The sequence below is a fragment of the Miscanthus floridulus genome, chromosome 6, assembly GCF_019320115.1.
Source record: "Miscanthus floridulus cultivar M001 chromosome 6, ASM1932011v1, whole genome shotgun sequence".
NCBI classification, from domain to species: Eukaryota; Viridiplantae; Streptophyta; class Magnoliopsida; order Poales; family Poaceae; genus Miscanthus; species Miscanthus floridulus.
In genome coordinates, this window is record NC_089585.1 from 98,102,124 (window position 1) to 98,125,492 (window position 23,369).

Below are 23,369 nucleotides of genomic sequence, written 5' to 3' on the forward strand. Positions count from 1 at the left end.
GTTGATGCCGAGCCAGCCTCGAATGAGTCGGTAGCTGGGTGCTCGTCCGAGGCCTCGTGGTACAGGGCCTCGGACGAGTCGGAGAATCAGTACCTCGTCAAGGCCTTGTGGCGCGAGATCTTAGGCGAGTCAGAAAACTGGTACCTCGTCCGAGGCCTCGTGGTTTCGTTCTAAGCTGAGCCCGCTTCGGGTGAGCCCAAATATTATTCGAGGTAGGCCGGGTGGTCCAGCCGGGCCTCAGATAAGGTGGGGGTTTACCGGTGGTTGTCTCTTGGCTTCGATATTTATAAGGTCTAAGCGATTTTTTTGGTTCTTGCTTAGGAGACCCATTTTTATGGTACCCGACACTAGGTAATAACGTGTACCAGATGAGAACGAGATGGTCCTGAAGCCTCTTTGCAACAGGGAAGAAAGAGGGCTTAAGAGACCTATTCAGTTTCTGTACAAAGAAAAACTGAAAGCCAGTGGGATCAGTGCTGACTGCCGTCCTACCCTTTTCAGTTTTCACCATTTCACCAGTGGGGTGCTTCACCCTGGTTCGTTCTGTATACAAAAAACTGGTGAACAAAAGAAAAGCTAGGATGGCAATGGGCCGATCTGCTCAACCTCGCTTGCATCGCTACTCCTGGCCCTCGCTGCTGACATCCATCTTCCGGGTCTGAGCTTTGAACATGCTAGCAATATCGGCGGCCGTGGCGCAGTCCTCTGGACTCCGGTCTGGAACTGAACGGATGTACCTGGGCATCCTCACTGAGATGCCGCGCGATGGATGGACAAGCCCAATGGCCGCATGGTGAACAGGGGACAACGTCAGGTCTGCATGGAAAAACAAAGGCAGATAAACACACGTTTCGCCACTGACATATTGCATTAGCTTATGTGGTACAAGTATTGAAAACATATGTCAGGCCTTGTTGGATGTATCCATCCATCTCAATCCACGTGTGTTGGATTGGATTGGGGTGGAACTTAGTTTAATTTCCACCCGATCCACGTCCAAACAAGCCCTGGAAATGCTAATAGGAGGGTCTTCACGTTACCTGCACCTCGGATCTCCCAAATTTGTTCTGCGGTGAACCACAGCTCTGGTTGCTCATCTGTTTTGTAGTAAACAGGCTTCTTGGGCAGTATCCTTTCCCCCGAATAAAACTCCTTCATCTGTAGATTAAATTCCAAATATCAAAGCCATAACCATTGAAGGTGTTTCTGCAGAAGCACAGAGATCTGACACTGTTTGAAACTGCCTTGAGTTTTAAGTATAAAATGACAGACTATTTGTCTTGTAGACAATATCTCAGCTACCACTGAATAGAGATCTATAATAAATAAATAGGTAGGCACATAAAACTACGCACTCACTTTGTGAGTAAATTGCATCATACGAAGAATCATACAATCATGCGCTAATTTCCATTGTTGATCATACGAATTCTTAACATTCATTCTTTATGACCAATCACTCATGAATGATGTGCGCCTTTTTATAATAGCAAAACCATTCAAAAGAAAAGGAACCACTTGAAGGGATCAGCTCCCCCACATTCAAGCATGTAAGCAAATACTGACCATCTTCTTAAAGATGTAATGCTACTAGGAACAAGCGTTCCATTGAAACATCCAGGCAGCAATTTATTCGTACCTCTTTATAGTACTCATCTGAGAAACCAGACATAACACGGCATACACTTTGGAACTCTTCAGTTTCAGGGTTGTAGCATGCCATGAGAAAAGGGCTGTACCTGTACAGATAAATTTGGGCACACTAGGTCGGGATTGTTCGGTAAAATAATAAAAGTTGAAACTAGAGCTGATTGGGACTAAACCTACCACCCAGCTTTACGTCCATTTCCATACCATGCACCAATTGGAACTAAATCAAGGCTATCACCTAAGCCTTCCACATAGTCACGCTTGACCTGAAAATAATGATAAGGGCATAAGACTTCAGGAGCTTCAGGAAATAAAAAAACATCAAGCACCAGTTCGGTACTGAAATATGTTTGCACCTTTAACCATGAATCGCAGCGTTTGGAAGCAGAGTATCCAGCATCGCTATCCAAAGTCTTTAACATTATACCCTCACAAGAAGACTGGCATGCATTTTTGAAAAATGTGTTCATCCTAGCCAAAGTGCTAGAATTGTCTTGTGAAGCTTCGTTGGCTTCTACCTACATGGTAGAAATTGATTGATTCATGCGAAATTACAAGCATCCATGAACAAATCTTATCATAAACAAAACAAATAATTAAGGTTGCGCACTTGTGCAAGTTCATGGCAATGACAATTAGAAGCTGCATGTTATTCCAGACCAAATCATGTATACTTTAAACTTTAGGTTGGAGATGTGAATGCTCATGCAGTCATGCTAAGGTCATTCACAATGTACAGTAACATTTGATTTCTAGGATATGATCTCTAATTTACAAAGCCGCACTGCTGAAATGCTATATTTCAGGCTGCACAGCATAGATTTTAATTTAGAGTAGTGCAAATAACGGGAAAAATTAAACAAAAGAAAAGGAGAGGTCAGATACCTAACATCGACAACGTCTCAATGAATGGAAAAGAAGGAAGTGTCATATTAAGATTTAGAAGGTGATTCAATAGTGTCACAGTACCAAAATAATGTTGAAAATAACAACGCATGCATGAAAAGGGAAGTGCTTCATTCTTAGATGAAACTTACAGTTAGCTGCTGAGCTAACTCAAAATATCCTGGCTTCTCCTGGAACAAGTCATGAATGTCTGGAATGAAAGAAAATCACAGGAAGAAGTTTAATGGCACCCATTGAGACATGTACTCAACAAAGCAGCAAATTCTCCTATTAGAACTTTGCAAGTGCTTCTAGATAGTACTGAAACATACACTTTCTTCTTTGTCGAAGAGGGCAATCCAGTAGCCTGCAGGAGCAGAAAACTGTTAAACCCCTGATGTTTTGAATAAGACAATAAAGTTATACACGTGAAGGAAGTAATATGCAGCTGCTTTTATAGCATTTAGTGGATATTGCCATGGTACTGTACCAAGTGCAATCACTTTCGTAGGTGCAATTATGAAATTACCTTCCATTTTAAACACCAAATCAACATAAGTATTCTAAAGGAAGTTGAGGGTCTAGACCATAAACTATTGAGTATTGTAACCCCCATTAAAATTTCAACCTCATACTTCAGTATGTAAGAATAAAACAATAAGATTGCTCCGAGTGGTAGCATTTGTCTTTAAATTCCTTAATAAAAAATGATAAGTTTGTGTTCCTGTTAGCACAATCAATTTCAGTTTTAATACTTAATAGTAAGTAGAGTAAACTAAGAAATAATCTGGAAGTGTTTGCCATGATTTGGTGCCCAACCAAAGGTGACGGCAGCCTCAGCAGAGAGCCGGAGATTGCACTTCATATCTCCCCCATTTCCATTAGGCACCTCATGCGACATGAATTTGAATCATTCATATTCTATGAACTGGAAATAGAATAAGCTACTGTACATCACCAGCAAACTAAATATGTCATAACTTAGTAATTGAAATGTGATACAGTTAAATTTGCCAAAGGGCGCCTAGCTCAAACGGTTAGGTGACCCAGCGGCACTCCTCAGGTCCTAGGTTCGACTCCCCGTGGGAGCGAATTTTAGGCTGAGGTTAAAAAAATCCCCTCGCCTGTCCCCATAACCAAAGCACTGGGGGGGCACCGGCCCAATTCTCACTTGGGCAACGGAAAGCCACTGTGTAAGGGTGGGGGTTTTCTCGGCCGGGTGAGAAGGTCCTTCATCTTATTTGTAATGCTGCGGGGGCAGTCTTAACCCCCCCCTGGTCGAGTTTTTTTTTTATACAGTTAAATTAAATCCAGTTAATAACATTACCGCCATAGAGTAAAGCAAATGAGCAATGGATGCTCTCTACTTAGTTTTTCTAAGAGAAGGTTTGCTTCTTACAATTACAAATAAGTCCTTTCCGAGATTTCCACGAAATCAAGGACTCAAAACTCAAAAGTGCACAATATTCTTACCTCTCTCCACCGTGGAACATGATGTCAAAAACAAACACACAAATGTCAACCTGCAGAGTGGACGTCACATTACCAGGTGGATAATAAGATTGATTAAGGGAAAAGCATGGACTCAGCTTTCAGTTAAATATATGAAAAATGAGAGTCCATACTCAGAAAAATGCTCCATATCCTACTAGGTACTCCTTTGTTACGTGCAATGCATTTGGTTTGAACACAAGAACTATTATAAGTTCTGTGCTAAGGACAATTGAGATACTTATCTACCATAAAGGTGGATGAGTTATTGAGCTCTGGCAATATCTACTGTTGAAATGCATAATCTGCTGCAAGTATATTTGATGATTGGTAGTGATAAATAACCATTATTGAAGAGAACTAGGTCACTAGGGACTTGGGATGGGACTATGTTGTTCAGTTAAAGCTGTGAACTATAACGAATCAATTAGAGAAATTAATGAACAACTACAATAATTCCTCAAAGTTCTAAACTCACTGGCATTAGTCACATAAAAGTACAACCCATAACAACATTTGGTAGTCCAAAGTGGTAATGATGCAGTAAATCGCATACTCACCTTTATGTTCTCTATTGAAATTGAGGAATGCTTGTTCCCTCTTTCTCTTGAAGATAGTTCTTGGAACGACATCAACTTGTTTCCTTTCTTCCTGTCAATTCCCACCACCTAGATTTGCAAAACCATAACAAAAATAGTTTGAGGGCAAAAGTGTAGAGATGGCAAATCCTTCAGAATTAAACTGACCTCAGCATCCAGTATAAAGCTGGACACTTCAGGCTTGCACAGCTCCTTAATCATGTTCACAAGATCAGGAAATCTGGAAGTTGATTCTTTCATTTGCCTTGAAAATATCCGCACGGATCCATCAGGTAGTTTGTGAATCTGGGCACGCTGACCATCATACCTAGAAGTGACATTAATGAGAAAATTTCAGTGTTTTTGTATCTGGAGAGTTTCTAATAAACTGGGGATCCAAGCATGGGCCACTTGGTGAGAGTAACTACTTCTGGTCAATACAAATTATAGACCTGAATGTTGTATGGTAAAAGGAATGAACGTATAAACTATGCAGGCTCAACAACCATCATGAATAGGGGCATATTCCCTCCCAAATCCCAACTTGCTTCCTCAGCGCTATAGAGTTTTCATGATCCTTCAAATATAGACAAGTTATGCTTAAAGATAAAGGAATTATTTCTTTCTTGGTTATTGACTCTTCAAACTGTCAGGAATTTGAAACATTCTCCTCCATCTCAGGAGTCTGAACTCAGGACTTCAGGGATAATAGAAAGCTCAGGTTTAAGCTACAGTCTTGGAAGATATTGTGGTTCAGGGCAAACCTTTCTGAAACCTGGTACAACTGGAATCCCAGGGGTTGTGATTAGCAATTCATAAAATAATTTCATGTTTTTTTAGAAATAGGATAAACCTGCTTATAAGAAAGCAGAAAAAATTAATTTAATGTTAAAATAGCCATATAGTTATTTAAGTAGCTCTAGCCAAAAAAATATCTTAGAGAGGCAGTGAGCAATGGACATACTTGTACTCACAAGTAAATGATCTGCCATGGAAAGCTTTCAACGATTGGGTCAACCCGTTAGTAATTCTGAAAAAACAATAAACAAATAATTATAATAGAAACAGCATCACATTTCGCTCAATTCAGACATGTACATACCTTGCAAGCATAGGCGGAATAGGTGTGCCAGGCACCATTGCTAAGGATGAAGCTGAAAATGCAGTGCCTTCTCTCAGAAGAGAAGGAATGAGCAGATCCTGACAAATATTGTATTATTGTCAGCATAAGTAACGTCTCTTGAAGCATCCTATTTCAATTTTGAGTTGAGTATAACTGTCACTATTTGCCGGTTGCACTTACACAAAGTTAATATTTATATCACCTTCAAAGCATCATAGCTACCATCTGTGCCATTTATATCATACAAATAGACTATGGTCATCCTTACTGTTGGCTGGAGCAAACTATTCTCTATTTCAAGGGAGACAATGCCTTTTGATATATATAAAATGACATGCATTTACCTTTTAAAAAGGTGAATGTACAATGATAATGTAGAGTTGAGACTTGAGCATTACTCCAAATTACAGTTTGACTTCAACCTTATTTTGTAGACATAGTTGTGTAGTGAAGATCAGTAGTGCATCTACTCAGTCCAGAAAAATTCACGTAAATTTAGCTTATTAGTCTTAAAGTTAGTACAAATTTTACTTTTAAAATGAGAAGTTAACCAATTACAAGAGACACAGTACAGCCTTTGGACTGATCCTAGATAGATCCACCCCTGATGAAGTTTGCAGGCTTACAGCTTGGGTAAATCCACAAATTTCATGTAGGATGAATCTATTTTTTTTGGAATGTAAACAGTTAGGATGTAAGCAAAGCTTGGAAATTGTGTACCATGATAAATGTATATGACTCAAGTGATAGGTTCAGTGACTTACTAGATTAGGAAGGACATTGTATGCCTCAGCAACTTCAGTTGAAAGACTCTGCGCAAAAAAGGAAGATCCAAAGACAAAAAAATTGGTTCAGAACAATGTGTGTACTTTGGAAATCAAATATAGGGATCTAATTCAGTGGTCCAAATCCTCTTTCTTCTATTTAGAAAGAAATTTTCTAGTAAGGGAGACAATCAAGACAACTTCCCTGGAAGAATTATCAACAAGAGAATGGTACAGGAAGCGTTGGATAACAACTGTTGGGTTAGCGATGTCAAAGGACCCTCTGAGCAGTGCCCTAGTGGAATATCTCCACTTATGAGAAGAAAGGCCAAAATAGCCAAGTACAGTGACCTTATTACAACCAAACATGACTGCTGCCGGCCCCTCACCTTGCATGCCACCACAGTGTTGTGAGGGCCTTGAAAAGCAGGTGCTCTGTTTGAAGGTAGGTAAGTAAATGTGACATTCTCTTGCTGCTTGAATTGCCAGTTTAAACTATTTACCATGTTGTCTTGCCGCTTCAATTGCCAATTTATATTATGTACCAATATGCCATTATACTCTGGTCTATACTCAGTCTGATTTGATCATGATATGCTAATTAAATTAAAGTGCAAGTTGGTGATTCGGTAATATAGTGGTGAATTAAATTGTCAACTGGTCATCGGAAGTCCATTCCATTTTTTACAGCAACTTATATTTATGTTATACCTCTCTTGCATTAACCTATTGGTTCTTTAATATGCAGTTTCTAGTAGGCGTACTAATGCAGACTCATGGACACATTAGCTGTAGCTCAACAATTCTCTGTAGCTCGTTTATAGCACTGTGCGCTTTGTTGAACTGTATTTTGTTTACTAGACATGCACTTTGTAGTTTTTTCTCTGTTGTCCAGTACACATCTCACATCTGCATTGGACTTTGTAGTTCATTACTTCATTCTCTGTAGTCCAGTGCACATCTGTAATGTACTTCCACTTTGTAGTTAATTCTGTATAGTCAGTAGTCCAGTACAGCAGTACACATCTATACTGGACTTGCACTTTTCATTGACAAGTTCTATTCAACAAGCAGAATTGATGACCAATCTTTAGCTAAATATAGTGATGTTTGTATTTTACAGGTACTTCAAACTTCAAAAATGCATGAAGGTTGAAGAGGAAACTATCTATTGCTGTCTAATGCTTAGAATTTCTTTGGAGCTGGAAAAACCTAGGTGACTTTAAATTATCACTTATGTAGCGGACTTTAAAAAAACATGCATGTGTGATTTTTATTTTTTTTCTCTCGAACACGCAGGACAGCTGCGTATCATTATATTAAGAAGAAAAAATGGGATAAGAACCCATACAAGGCACACCCACTCACACCACTATGTCCAAAATAAACAGATTAGCCGTTGGCATACAAAGAAGGCGACCTCGACCAAAAAATTAACTTTCATTCAGCCCTTGGGCAAGGAGGTTATTGATACCTCGTGCCCTTGCCAAGGTCCAATAGAGAAGTTCCTCACCAGCGAGCAACAGAGCTCTAGCTAGGTTTGGAGATTCGGCATCAAACACACACCGATTACGAATATTCCACAAAGTCCATGCTCCCAGAATAATGATGGAGTTGAGGCCCTTTCTTAAGGGAGCAGCCACTGCATTTGAACTTCTGTCCCACCAATCATCAAAGGAGGTCTCATCAGACTGGGGGTTAAGCACTTGTGAGCCCACTCTTCGCAGGAGGAAGAACCAGAATTCACAAGCAAAGACGCAGGTTGATAGTAGGTGATTGATGTCTTCTTTGTCTTGATCGCAAAGTGGTCAACAGCCTGGGTGTGGGAGGCCTCTTCTTGCAAGACGGTCGGCTGTCCTGCATCTATCTCGAACAACTAACCACGACATTCATTGTTGTCATTGGTTGGATGGATGAATGCTCAACCAATGATTCTGGTTCAGCTATAAATATTTCATGTATTTTAATTTTATTTATTTTTATTGGTGGTCTTCTGATTTTGTAGCTTTTTATTTTTTTTTTTCTATCAGATTATTTATTTATACGGGCTTTGTTTTTTAATGTTTATTATTTACTTTTTTAGTCTTCACACACATGTACATGTTCATGAAGCCCACAAGCAAGATCAGCGATTATTATTATACATGTTTAAAGAAGCCTCCAGGCAATAACAGGTGTGGAATCCCAAACATGTGTAGACTGGTGACAGCTCCCAAGTGGGTCAAATCTGAGCCCGGGGATTGGGTGGACGGCAGGTACTAACCCTTCCTCAGTCCCAAAAAGAATGTCGTTTTATATTTGGACTGAAGGGCGGGCCTGGTGCAAGCGGTAGAGTCTTACCGCCGTGATCAGAAGGTCCCGGGTTCGCGTCGCGGTCTCCTCGCATTGCACAGGCGAGGGTAATGCTTGCCACTGACACCCTTCCCCAAACCCCGCACAGAGCGGGAGCTCTCCGCACTGGGTACGCCCTTTATATTTGGACTGAATCAAACTTTCTTAAGTTTGACCAGATTTATAGAAAATAGTATCAACAACATTCGTATCTCCAAATAGGTTTATTGTGAAAATATATTTCATTATCCATCTAATGGTACTTATTACACATCATAAATATTAGTATTTTTTTGTATATAATTGGTTAAATTTGAGATGGATTGACTTCTCGAAAAGCAAGAATAACATTCTTTTTGGGATAGAGGGAGTTACAGGTGCAACAGTCCACACATGTATACAATACACGGTTTCCAAACAAGGCCTAGATGGGATTCAGAAACCACTGGGAGTGGCTCACCACCACAACCCTTGGGTCCAACAGAGGTGGTACCAACAGATGCTTCAAGAACCATATGATATTAGGACCCCACCCATTTGCAACGCAAACCATAGTCACTGGATTCGTCTCCAGACCATCGATGGCTTTAGAGTGAGACCATGAATCCTTCACACACATGACTGGTGGTGCCGATAAGGTCTCAAGTGCAAGAGCCTCCTCAAATTGAATGACAATGCGTCAACGACACCAATGGACAGGAGACGGCGGTGATAGCGACGAAAGTCTGTGAGAAGACACCCCCTACACTCCTCCATCTCCCTCGATTGTGGAATGGCAATTTACACCTCACGCAATTGACCAGAAGTCTCAGTCACGAGTGGACAGAGATGAAGATGCAGCTTCCAACTGAACTGAAGATGGAGGGGAAGATGCTGACTGCATACCACCATCAGGGTGGAACAACTGCTGGCGCAACTGAGCACTCATCCGCTGACCTCCAAGGGGCCGGGGCTGCTTGCAATGGCCAGAGCTTTATGACCTTCCTCCTTACAATGGAAGCAGCGAGATGTGGTCTTCCAGTTTGCCGCAATGTGCTCGACAGAAAAAACAGTTGAAGCATCGAGCCACCGACCAATCAAATCATTAGGCACTTGGCATGCACCTTGACGCAGAGAGCTTCACAAGGGAGAGACCTGATGATGGCTCGAAGAAGACAGAGGAGAAGCATGTTGTGGTGGCGACTGACAAGGAAAGGCTGACCGGGAGTAGGAGAGCAGCAGTGCAGAACTGAAGCGAGATGGCTGTCTCATGACCCCAATCCATGAGTTGCCCATCTCGTCTTCCCACATGCCCTTTCCCTGAACATTGACCTTCAACTCATCAACTGGATGTTCAGGATAAGCATATCTAGAGGCTTTCTAGCTCTGGCACCTACACTAGCAAATCTGCCTATAATGCATCTTTTGTTGGGATTATGTGTGTGTGGGCGGTGGTGGTGGGGTTGGGGGAGGGTTGTGCATTACACGCAAGTCTCCTTCGTTGTTCGAGAAAAGAATAAAGAGAGAACTTCCTCCAGCACTCTAGTAAACAAGAGAATGGAGCCTTCATGTTAGGCCTATGGGATATGAACTGCTTGTAGAAAGGTAGATAACAAAGGCAAAAGGCTACCCAATTGACTGGTGTAGTGTGGTTTTTTAAGAAAAACTTAAGACCTCTCTGCGCTAAGTCCAAGCTCTCACCTTATGGGTTCACCAGGGTCATGAACAAGCTCAAGGCTTCCCAACATATAATTTGCACAAAAGAAAATTCGCGTTCATACAAACCTGTAGTTGTGATTTTATGCCTTCCAAGGACACCACAGGATCTGCTGCACAGTTTCTATCAAAAACAACAGCATGTGCAAGCGCAGGTAATATCGTCTTCATCATAGCCCCAATACGCAAGTTATGAACCTGAAGTTAAACAAAGCCACACACAAAACAGAGAAGTGGTGGAGCTTATTAGAAGTTACACAGTAAAAGGCAACATGAATAAGCTATTATATACTAAATTGTAGCTTAATTTAACATACATAGAAACATGTCGCAGGAGTAACAATAAAAGCGAGATGCACCATAAAGTTGATCTCCAACACAGTAAGGGCAAATATATAAGAATTTCATTTTTTTTGTGAATGCAAGGAAGTTGTGTATTAATAAATCAATACTTGAAAACTTCAAATTGAGAGAGATAAATATAAGCAATTAAGACCAAAAACATGGAACCAAAGTACAACCAGCAACCATTACATGCAATATCGCCTCAAATAAAAATTGCAAAGTACACAACAGAAAGGAATGGATGGCTCACCAGTGTTCTGACAAGAAATTTTATTTCTGTTTCTCTACAGGACCGAAGAAGATGCAAGACAAGTATTTTTCTCCTCCCAGAACTTCCACTACCTGATATTGCACTAATACGAAAAAAAATTTGACGATGTAAAGAGGAATTGAAGATAATCCTTTGTCAGAGCATCCCATAAAAATAAACAACATCATGCAAAATATGAATCTTATTATTATCGTCGAAGCAAAGGGCTGAGTTTACCTCATCAACCAAAAAACTGGAGCATCTTACAGATAGATTTTCTTATTTTACTAAGTGTCATGTAGGTATTCCGCTAAAACCGTAAAAAAAACAGAAGGAGAAGCCGAGGCAGGAAAAGAGTCCCTAGCTATCAAGCCATTTAGTTTGTTACCAAATCAAATTCAGTTGGTTTAGATTTTGGGGCTGGGCTCATGTATATAAGCAGAGACCGGCCGAGTGTTAGGCAGGCATTAGATTGATTCATTGTGTATCCCACCGTGCCCTGCCTTGCTGGGGCGACGTCAAGCTGCCATTACATCTCCGTCACGCCGACAAAGTCCAGGGCCGCATCCAGTTACTTTATTCAAGTAGATAATGCACACCGCAATCCTTTCTATTATCTCTATACTTCCCCAACACATAACATCTAGCACAAGAAAAAATGTTAAAAAAAGTATTATGTCAAACCTAAGCAGATTCTACTGACGAGATGTGTTATTTGTCATATCCATTGCTCTGTACTAATATATCAGAAAATGGTTTTCCCTGTGTCGTATGAGATTGCACAACATGTTACAAAATGGAAGGTACAAAATAATCAGAAATTGCTGTTGCATTACATGATATCTGGGGTAGTTAGTAATTAAAAAGGGCGTACCCAGTGCAGAGAGCTCCCGCTCTGTGCGGGGTCTGGGGAAGGGTGTTAGTGGCAAGCCTTACCCTCGCCTGTGCAATGCGAGACCGCGACTCGAACCCGGGACCTTCCGGTCACAGGCGGTAAGACACTACCGCTTGCACCAAGCCCGCCCTTCGTAGTTAGTAATTACCACATAAAAAGATTGGATATAATTCAAATTAGCCACGATTGAAATTTAGCCATTCATATAAAAGCAATCTTCAGTTGCATGAAATGCTTGGCAAGATTCATGAAGGGCCACTGGCAGATAGTTTTAATTTGAAAGTAATACCTTAGTTTCCGAAGCGTGGAATATACATCACAAATCGAGAGAGGGCGGGGAGGAGAAAGTAGCGTTTGATTCTGACGACATTCTTGGGCAACATTACCTACAAATTACAATTCATCCATTGTTGATACTTGTTACTATAAATGGCAACTCAATCAGGAACAGCCAATGAATGAAACTACACAATGATGTTGGATCTTGCCATAAGTCTAGCGAATGAATCCATATGTCTTCACTTTGCAAAGAAAATTGCGAAAGATTACACTAGAAGCCTTTTTCTTCTATACTACCAATATGAGATAACAAGTTGGTACTTACCAAGATCACCGTAAGTTTTGTACATTTCATGTATTTTAGATCTGCTGGTTCCTAATGATTCCTCCAGAGTAGTTACAACTAGACTCCCACCAATGTTCAGTTCCTAGCTTCAGTAACAAACATGGGGTTAATGTATTCGCATGTCCTATGACAATAAAAAGGGCGTACCCAGTGCAGAGAGCTCCCGCTCTGTGCGGGGTCTGGGGAAGGGTGTCAGTGGCAAGCCTTACCCTCGCATGTGCAATGCGAGGAGACCGCGACTCAAACCCGGGACCTTCCGGTCACAGGCGGTAAGACTCTACCACTTGCACCAGGCCCGCCCTATGACAATGCATAGCAAAACTATATTAAAAGAGAAAAGGCTGAACAAGGAAAGAATGTGTAACGTTTAGAGCATCATACTGTAAACTATTCCCGCACAGTCTGGTTTATAAGGAGCGCACACATATCAAGATTCAAACTTTACAATCTTTGAGCAATGGTTTAATGCATGTTTTCATTAATACTGATCAACCAGAAAAATATAATCAATTTGTCTACTGATATGCAGATTATTCATAATAAAAATTAAATTATGATCTGGAATGTACTCCCTCCAGCCAAAAATATGTGATGTTTTGGACATCATGGGGTCTCAGAAACATAACTTTGACTAGTACCTTTCACTGCAATATATATTTATAAGGCATAAAGTATAGCAAATGTATACTTTTATGGAATTACGTTTTGACACAAATCTACAAGAAGTATCCCAACTCAATACTATAAGGTACTCCCTCCGTTCTAAGGGGCTGTTTGGGACTGCTCCACTCCAGGTTTTCCAGCTCTGCTCCAGCTCCAAGAAAAAGGTGGAGTTGAAGCCTTGGAGGTCAACTCCACGTTTTTTGTGGAGCTCCTCAAGTGGTACTCCAGAACCTGGACTTTTGTACTTCCTCATGGAGTTGGGAGAAATTACCCACCAATGCCACCCATTACACAAATACCGATTTGTTTCTTTCTCCTTTCTCTGTGTGACTGCTTCTGTCTGCCCGGCCCTTCCCTGACGTTTCTCTCGCGCCGCCCCTTCCTCCTCCAGAAACCCTAGCGCCGCCGCCCACTATTTCGGTGTAACACCCTGAATTTTGACCTAGTTTAAAAACCACTAAAAATTTGAACTTTTTAAAACTTTACATAAAACAAATAAATATAACCTAGCTAGGAATTTATTTAGTATCAATAGGATAACTAGGAAATTTATTTAGTATCAATAGGATAACTAGGAACAAAACTACTTGTGTGAAATTGCGTGAATGTTGGCTTGCTTGTTTGCTGAACATATGGTGGTACACCTTGCATACTTACATTTTCGAATTTGAATTCAAAAGTCATTCAAACAAATGCATAACAAATCTGGGAAATGGAAAAGGAAAAGGAAAAGAGAAAAGCTTCTTGGGCCCCTTCCTCTCCCGGCCCGCAGCAGCAGCTCATTCCCTCTCTCTCCCCCTTTCCCTTCCTCCCGCACTAGGCCAGCCCAACTCGGGCCCTAGCCCAGCTCGCGCCGCGCCCGCTCTCTCTCTTCCCTCTCTTCCTCTCGCTGCCGAACGGGACCCGCAGGTCAGCATCGTCGTCTACCTCCTCCCGCTCGACGCAAATACCGCGTCGCGGTGCTCGCCTTGGCCACGCCGCCGTTGCCGCGCCCCGCTCCACCCCGCGCCGAATGGATAAGAACGACGGCTCCCTCGCGAAGCTTCCCGGCCCCACAGACGCTCCTCCCCTCCTCTCTCCCTCTCACTGGCGTTCCATTGACACGCGGCGCCATGGCCGCCCCTAGCCGTACCGCCATGGGTAGCCGCCAAGCTACCTCGGCCGCGCGCGCGGATAAGCTCGCACTGTGGCGAAGCGACCTAGTGAATTCAAACGCACGCGCGCGAAGAGGATAAGCCCACGGTGAGAAAATATCTCGCTGCCAGAACCGCCATTGCCGGCCTATAAATAGGCCCGGCCGGTGATGCTCCGGCCTCGCCCTCCTCACCGCTAGCTACGCCAGGGGCGGGAACACCCCATCTCCCCCTCCACTTCTCCTCTCCCCTTCTTCTCCCCACTCTGCTCCAACTTTCCCAATTCAGGATCCGCCGGAGCCATTAGAGCCGCCCACTCTTCTCCCCTTCGCTGCTGTGCCATTGGTTGATTGGAGTGGCAGGTGAGTCCTAGAGCCTCTCCTCTACCTTCTGCTCTAGCTAGTTGGTCGTCTATTCCTGTGTGTCAAGCCGCCACAGTGCACCCCCCTCCGCCGAGCCACCATGGCCGTCGGCCATCGTTGGCAAGGCCACACTGGGCACTACACCACCCTCGCTGCACTCGCCACTCACCCGTGCTCACGTTCACGTAGTTGGTTGATTAGATTAAGGCCTCTATGGCCGAGTCCACTGCACGGTGCCGTCGCGTTCACTCCGGCAAGCTGCCACCGCCACCACAGTCACTCCCCATCACCTAGGTCACCCCAACGGCTGCGGCTTGACCTCCCAAGCCCCGTTCACCACTTCAACATCCGCACTGGGGCTCAGCGTCGCCGGCGTAACACACTCCGGCGAGCCCGAGCCACCCTCCCCTGTTCCCATCACCGCACCGGCGACCCCCGTCCGTCGTCGTTCCCTTCCCTCCCTCTCTTCTCTCACTAATGTGCGGGACCGAGCAATAACGGCGTCGCCGTTGCCGTCCGTCCCCGTCCGTCACTCCCTCTCCCTCACTCTCTCGTTGTCACGTGGGCCTGCGGCCATAACGCCGTCACCCCCCAGCCCCACCTATCATAGACACGCGCGCACACACCGCACAGGATACACGATAGGAAAATGCTAGGTACACCCGGTTAGTGTACAGAGAGGGCTATAAATCCATTTCTTACTTAGAAAAATTCCCAGAAAATTTATAAATTAACTAGATGCATTAAGGAAATTAACCATGTAGTTTGCACATATTTTCATGCACAAGAAAATACATGTAAAATTCCACCTAGTTATTTAACTATAGGTTAAACTTCTAAAATACATATCTCCCTCATCCTAACTCCGTTTCACATGAAACCACTTCTAAAATTCATCTAAAATCTAGCTCTATCTATTTTACCTGGTACCACCATATTGTTCTATGTTTGCTTTTACCCTTTTATTTTATGTTTGGCGGTAGTCTTATACGATAGCTACGCCCGACAGACGACGGTGACTACCAAGAGAACGAGGACTAGGACTACGTAGACGTGCCGGAAGGATACAACAACGAAGGCAAGTCCTAGCTCCCCCATCCCCCTTCCACCTTGCTTTACTTGCTACTAAATAAATGAATTGCTTATTGAATAATTATTATCCGGAATATGAGCTCGATTGTTATAATGCGATTAATAATTGCGATAAATGGTTATTTTGTTATGTTATGAGCTCCATGATATAAATGAACTTATGGATAATAATTGTGAACCCTAAAATTGGTAAACCTAAACTAAACCCCGACAGAGGGCGAGTGGAGGTAATTTATGTGGGATATATTACCTTGGCAGGATCGCCTAGTGAGGGTTCCTGCGGGAGATACTCGCCTCAGTCACATAAGGACCGGTTCGTAGTCCCTCTCGCCTAGTGAGATATTACGTACAGCCACATGTCTAATATAGGTAGACTTGATCTCACACCTCGTTAGATAGAAGTATAATTTCTACTAGGAGGCCGGTGTTGACAGCGGAATATCAGGAGAAGGCACGGATGCTATGTGATCTTCCGTGGCCCGGTTGGCGTGGATGCTATGTGATCCTCCACGTTAAGCCCCTTGAGTTTTGGCCGCGTTCGAGCCCATATTATTATTTTTAGATGATTTGGTATCATCCGAGATTATGCGATGGGAAGATTTGGTATCCTCCCGAGATTAGTGCGTTAACCCCTGAGAAGCCGTGGTAGAGTTATATGGATATCTAAGGTCGCGTACATTTGGGTACGGGGTCTCGTTAGGCCTATTCCGTCCACTGATCATGGATGAGATTGTGCCTATCATGTGGGGAAATTTGTACACCTCTGCAGAGTTTATTAAACCTATTCGAATAGCCACGTCCTTGGAATAGGCAGATGCTAAGATGGGATACTATGATTAGACTTACTTTTATGTGTAATGAAACTGGTTAATGTGAATAATGAAACCTTGATACTAACCCGAGAACTAGTGAGAATGGTAATACTCTGCTAGGTCCCAACCTTTAATTATGATCACTCCACCCCACTTCCATTTTCCACCCTATGGTTAGGGCTTGCTGAGTACGTATGTACTCACCCGTTGTTGACTCACAGACTTCAACCTCGAGGAAGACCATGACTATGACGAGGAGGCGCACCGCGAGGACTAGGAGTTACACGAGGATCACAATCGTAGGAAGCAGTCATCGAAGCTAGGGTTTCGACCGCGCTCGAGCTTGCCTGTGGAATAGGATATCGCTACGTTGTAAAATACCATCGTATTAGAGACCACCATGTTGTAATAAATGCCGCTTCACGGCTGTAGTCTTCCGCTAGATTTGTAAGCCTATGGCTATGCCCTTCAGGCCACTGTTGTAAGACTCTATTTTTAGATATCAATAAAGCTTGGAACCTTTTTATTATATATTTGTGTGCCATTTCTGTTAATTTGTGTGTAATTGTGCATGATCCTGGCGCAAGTACGGATGCACCTTGGACTCTCAAAATGAGGGGCCGACATCCGGCCACCACAGCCAGCGCTCCGGCAAGGTGATGGATGGAACGGATAGATCCGACGATGCTCTGCTGGATGACCTCGTTTTTGGTCCCCAAATCATCTCCGGCGCCGGTCGTCCAAGCACCCCCAGGGTTGGGCTGCCCCGGCCCCCTCAGCCGCCGCCAACGGCGACCTCCTCTGCAGGGCTGCACCCGGCTTGGTCAGGTTAGGCTCCAGGCAGCCAACAGTCAGGGCCGTGTGCCCAGAGGCTAGGCGTTGCCGGCTAGCTGCTAGACACGGCAGGCCAGCCTGTGGTCACTGGTGGCCACCCCACAGCCGCTCCCCGTCTTCTCCGGCTGGAATGTTGGTACTGAATACTACTAGTGCAGTGCAACGGTACAGTTTCTTTAGTGTGTTCAGAAAAGAAAAGAAAAAACTCCCTGCTGTTCAGCTGTTGTGCAGTCCACATGGTTCATTTACAGGATGTCCTCAGTTGGTATTTGATTTGAGACAAGACTTGATTAGGTGTATTCAGAAAGAAAAAATTATTATAGATTTTTCATGGCCGATGAAAATCTCCTGCATGATATATCATTGAATTTCTCATGCAGTGTTTGCAATCATTGAAGCCTAGTATAGATTTTTTGACAAATTAGTACTTTGGATAGTGGACACCAAAAAATCTTTGTCCCTATTTTTATCGAATGTTGTTGACATAAGTAATGGTTCTGCCACTGAATTGGTTGGGACCTGGTAGTGTGAATACTTTATTTAAGCTAGATATGTAATTTACGGAACAAAATGTGTATGTGATTTTGTTCCTTGTGAATCTGTATACTGCAGGTGAGCACTCTTCAAATCAAAGTGATAAAATAATCTGAATTGTGCTGGAGCAGAGTGGTCAAGGCATGGCCGTTCACAACAAAAGTGATGCATGCACCATATTGGTGAAGCCTAATCTTGTGATGTATCATGCTGAAATTAGCATGGCAGATAGGCCTTTTATTTTTATTATCAGCAGTAAATTTAGTAATGTAATCGATTATTGTTAAAGGAATTATCATTGTATGTATATACGACGCACATTTATTTAAGATATTTTGCCGATGCAAATATTTATTGCAAACAGGCACTGGCATATGATTACAAAAACCAAAATATAAACACCAAAAATCATACAGGGGCATATAAGACCTTTCCCATTAAAACCTCCCAATCCTGGAGCTAGTTATATAGCATTCCCACATGAATTTCTTAGGAAACATCATATCTAGTGATGGTGGATTCCTTTCCCTCCAAAATTCCTACCAGATTTCCGTATTCCAAAGAGACCTTGAAAAGTGGGTAAACAAAGAGTAACTGTGGGGAAGAGGTTAGGTACTTACCATATTTTCATGGTCAGGAGAAATTTTATTAGTACATAGATAAACAGCAGGTAGAACATCATCAGGGGATAAGGCAAGCAAACTGCATTCCAGAAGGTAAGACGTTAAGCATTTCCCCACAGTAATGAACATATCCGGTGGACGATCAACATGTATAGAACAATTAAAGAGGTAAACATTCAGAAACCTCCTGAACATGTTGCAAAACATTGAGGTAGTTTTGATCTTTCCTTTTTCCTTTTCAACCAAATCAAATGTGCGAGCCAAATGCAAGTATGGTGCAGGCTGTCCTGCTGTCCAGCAAGCTGCAGAAATGCAGATACATATGGCATGATTAACTATTAAATAAGATGCTAAAGAATATCAGGAATAAGCAGCTAACCATGCTCAATAGGTAGATACTTTTCAATTGGCAGTGATGTATTGGCAGAATCTGCATGTGCTAAAGAAGTTCCTACATGTAAGTTTGACATCTTTGGAGTAGCCTGAGAAGAATCACTAGCCATGTCTGTTTTACTACATTTATCTACAGTTTCAATTTGTGCATTCTGCAGCACAATATTCTTATCAACGCCAATTACATTGTTACTCTCACTTGAACTGTAAAATATGTCAACTGCTACCGCCACATCTCCATTTGCCTTCTCAAGCAAAGAAACTGCATATTCTCTAGACATGCTACCATCTACAATCTGGAGAAGCTGGTCTAAACTCTGATCTTGTGTTTTTGCAGTATCAGCTAACCAATCACCATTTTCCACATTTTGATGTGCCTCCACAGTTACTTTTTCAGTCCTTACCCTTTTAAAAGCACCTTCTGTGGCTTCTGTAGCTCTAATGAAATAATTTGTAATTGTCGACTGCTTGCGCCCACCAGATTCTGTTGAGGAAGTTAATCGTCCTTTCTTTTTTGGCTTCTTTGTAGTGCTGGAACCCCTCTTATTTACCTTTTTGGGAGTATTTAGTTTCATTCTCATAGGAGACAAATTTACCAGTTTTGCAGAGTATTCCACTGGCTTCTGCGAAAATAAAGGAGATTCTTGCTGACTACTTACATCAGCAGAAGACCCATGATCAGAAGAATGGTTTTTCTCTGACTTGGGTGTGTCATTACAAGAAACATTTGCTTCTTCAAAGAAATCTCTTTCCCGCTCAAAAAAATCAGATGCTGCTTTAACAACATCACCACCTGAACTCATCAGCAGGTCCGTGATCTGTTCCTGGCTGACCCACGAGGGTAGGAAATCTGATAGTTCTTTAATCATTTCCTGCGTAATATTTTCCCTCAGAGTATCCTGTTGTTCAGAAGCAGAAGTGATTGCTGGTAACAAAGCAGCATCCTCCCTATCATGCTGGTTCGAGCATTTAGCAACCACATCTTTGCAGCTATGAGTAGCATCTACCGACCTACGATGGAATGCCATCAAGAACTCCTGTTTGTTTGCTGTCTCATCGACCAACCCAGCAAAATGCTTCTGCAGAGCAACTGCCTCCTTACTATCGAGCTTCCCAGCATCCACGCCAACAGTAGGGATCACCCTCTTTGGGTGCAAAAACTTAATATAGTCGCGCAACTCATTGTAGCTTGAATGCTCACTGTAAGGAACAAGATGGATTTCGAGTGAATCTTTCACCCTAACAGCAAAACCTTCCTTCTTGGTTTCATACATCCACCCAGTTGGTACAAACCCGACAGCCCTCGCATACCCTCTCTCCATCATGATCTCCTTCATCTTCACAAAATTCGGCTGGAAGTAGGGCCAAGTCTCCCCTAAGATATTCCACCCAATAACATGCACATCTGTCCCTGTCGCATCCTCAGTAAAAACGCCATTCTCCCCACCGAACCCCAACACTGTCAAAATTTTCATCTTCCTACTGTCCACATGGATTGAACACCCACAGCGCCGTGCAACCTCCAGCAAAATCCTCTCTTTGCCGACCGCATAGGTCGCGATCAGACACAGCACACGCTCTCCTGATACTGAACTCTCATCTTTCACACGTTTGATTGCATTCACTACGTAATCCACAGAATCCTCTTGCGAAAGGAATGTAAACTTGGGGTTACAGTATGTGGTGTCCAGAAACACCGCATCAGCACGGACGAACTCCAGCAGGTTAGCATCGCGCGTCATAGACTCTGTGTAACGGAAGTCACCGGTGTGCACATACCTCTCGGCGCTCGGCCCAGGGGAGGCGAATAGGAACTGGACAGCGCCGGGGCAGTGATTGGCGTCCACGGCGGTGACGCTCCACCCATCAACGCTGATACGGACACCGACATCGAGGGAGACGACGAGCTGAGGCGGGACAGAGAGCACGGATGAGACGAGGCGTGCGGTTGGCGCGGAGCAGAAGACAAGGCCGCGGCGCCAGGAAGGGCCGAGGCCACTGTAGTGGTCGGAGTGGAAGTGCGAGAGAAAGTAAGCGACAGAGAAGTCCCCGGCATGGCGGAAGGCGTCGACGAGGAAGCGGGAGCCCGGGATGAGCGCGGTGGGAGGCACAGAGGCCGGGACGGGCGGGAGAGGCGTGGAGGCGGAGGTGGGGATGGATAAGGCGTGGGAAGAGGGGAGCGAGGCGATGGAGGAGAGGAAGAGCGACGAGGTGGTGACGGACAGCGATTTGGAATCTTCGGGGGAGGAGACGAGGGACGCCATTGATTGCGGCGGCGGGTTTAGGGTTTGGAGGCGCCGGCGGCGGTGGCGGAGAATGGCATGGCGCGGTGGTGATGGCGCGCGCCGAGAGGCAATGGAAAGGGAAAGAAGGTGTCTAATGGCAAGTTTGGCAGAGCCCTTCCTGATTCTCCATAAGAAGTGATTCAAATTATGATTATCCAGGATAAACTCTATGAATAGATAATATAATGATTTCGTGTGAGAGTAAATCAGCAGAAACTATTTTTTCAGCTATAAGCCGTGAAATAAAAAAAGTTATTGTGATATGTAAAAGAGCTTATATGAGTTATGTGGTGTGGAAAAAGTTATAAGTTGTTTGGTTCAAACGACTATAAAAGCTATCTCCTTCTCCTATCTTCATGAAACAATTTTTGCGACATACTCTCTCTGTCCCGTTTTCAGAGTCGTTCTGGCATGGTTGTAAACTGTCTTCATTCACTGTCTCTTCCATACACATGGACACAGGCAGCGTCCAGGTCCAAAGCATCTTCGATGCACCAGGTTTAAGGCTAGAACGACTCTGAAAAAAAGACAGAGGGAGCATGTCTTTACTTCCATCCATTTTGGAAAAAAAAAGAAAAGAAAAGTGAAAGCAGTTGCGTCTAAAAAAAGCAACTTCAGGGTCAACCTATTGGGTTGAGGTTCTACTTTTTGACAGCAGAAGCATCTTTCAAAAGCTAAACCAAACACATCCTTAAAGCTTTTTTTTTTTTGGTAGAGTTTGACTTCTTTAGAAAAACAGTAAAGCGATGAAAAGCCATGTTTTGACGTCTTCTTCTTGATAAAAACGGCTTCAGCTTCACCATTTTTATATTGGTTTGACTTCAGAAGCCGATCTTGTATATGCTCATTTTGTAGAGCTTTTAATTGAGCCAGTTGAAAAGACACAACAAAAATCATGCCAAAGAGAACCTTAACCACGGGAGCTAAAAAACATCATGAGATGATCAATATTATTTGAGAATATCCGTAAACCAATTTAGAAACTGAGGTTTCATGTCTCTGTGTTGCTAGATGCCTTGCATTCAATATTTACTTTGGAGAGAGCACATGAGAGGATGTGTTTGGATCCTCGACCAAACCTCGCCTCGCCTTGCCGGGTGAGAAACTATAGGATAGTTGATCGCTTGGTTGACAAGTAAGCTTCTTAGTAGCAAGCAGAATCCTTACAAAAACTAGAGACAGTTTCGTTCGCTCAGACCAGCCTGTTCGCTTGCTCGTAAACGATCATAAATTTCCAGCCGAGAACAGTGTTTTTCTCTCACACCAAACCAGCCAGCAGTAAATAATCCACGATACGATACGGCCTTCCAAACAGGCTGTAATGAGTTTTCTTGGAACCCGTGCTGGTGAGGCAGCAAGTGTACTTAGGACACCTCCAATGATCCAATGGTTAAGCTAGCAAACCAGCTCATACTTCATCACGTCATTTAAAAGGATAGTACACAAGATGATCTCTCCAAATCTAACTCCAAACATTTCACCATGGGTTTCATGTCACTTCCTTTCCCTCACCTACATTACATCTCATCGTGGGCGCTAATAACATCCTCGTAGTTTCTTAAATCCCAACAGGTGCTCTTTTCATTCACAAAAGCGGTGGAGGGGTCTGCAACAAATGTAATTGTTATAAAACAAATAAATAATGCAAGACTTTATTTGACATAAAATAATTATTGCACAACATCAATTTGTCACCATCTTGTTAATGCGGCGCTGACGAAGTGTAGGCTCAAACGCAAAATTCGCACACATCCAATACCTCTGTCTATACGTGTCCTCTTCATCGGATTTGGCTAGCTTGCAAGGATCACTGCACCAGCACATGGGCACTGGAACACCACTAGGCAGAGGCAATGGGTCGAAGGCATTTTCGGTCATCCGGCCATAACTACAATTGAACCAAATTTGTTCTAAGAACCGAAAGCAATGAACATTAAACCATATACCTAGGGTTTTTCTATTTGTTGCACATAAATGAAAATATAATATAACATGATGATAAGAGA

The 23,369-nt window shown here is 43.2% G+C and overlaps 1 protein-coding gene across 3 annotated transcripts; it reads right to left on the minus strand.

Moving 5' to 3' along the window:
* Positions 1-346: 346 nt before the first annotated feature.
* LOC136456394 (DNA ligase 6) lies at positions 347-21,457 on the minus strand. 3 transcript variants are annotated; one of them, XM_066456244.1, is made up of 20 exons: positions 19,065-21,457; positions 18,870-18,987; positions 18,683-18,764; positions 12,612-12,714; positions 12,297-12,393; positions 11,113-11,215; positions 10,587-10,715; positions 6,492-6,539; positions 5,707-5,804; positions 5,569-5,634; positions 4,773-4,932; positions 4,587-4,694; positions 4,009-4,058; positions 2,868-2,902; positions 2,688-2,746; positions 2,007-2,168; positions 1,828-1,916; positions 1,640-1,739; positions 1,041-1,158; positions 347-816 (listed from the first exon to the last, which is right to left on the minus strand). In XM_066456244.1, exons 1-20 carry the CDS (start codon positions 21,340-21,342, stop codon positions 620-622), a joined length of 4,200 nt encoding a protein of 1,399 aa, XP_066312341.1. In that variant the 5' UTR covers positions 21,343-21,457; the 3' UTR covers positions 347-619. The 3 variants fall into 3 exon arrangements, with proteins under 3 accessions (XP_066312341.1, XP_066312340.1, XP_066312342.1); XM_066456243.1 differs by having other exon boundaries at positions 2,868-2,929; XM_066456245.1 differs by lacking the exon at positions 5,569-5,634 and having other exon boundaries at positions 2,868-2,929.
* Positions 21,458-23,369: the final 1,912 nt, after the last annotated feature.

Coding starts and splice junctions, on each gene's coding strand:
- LOC136456394 (XM_066456243.1), bottom strand. CDS start 21,342: ATGGCGTCCCTCGTCTCCTCCCCCGAAGATTCCAAATCGCTGTCCGTC. Junction 4,695..4,772: donor GCTTTATACTGGATGCTGAG/GTCAGTTTAATT, acceptor TTGCAAATCTAG/GTGGTGGGAATTGACAGGAA. Junction 2,747..2,867: donor TCTTCGACAAAGAAGAAAGT/GTATGTTTCAGT, acceptor CTTTCATTCCAG/ACATTCATGACTTGTTCCAG.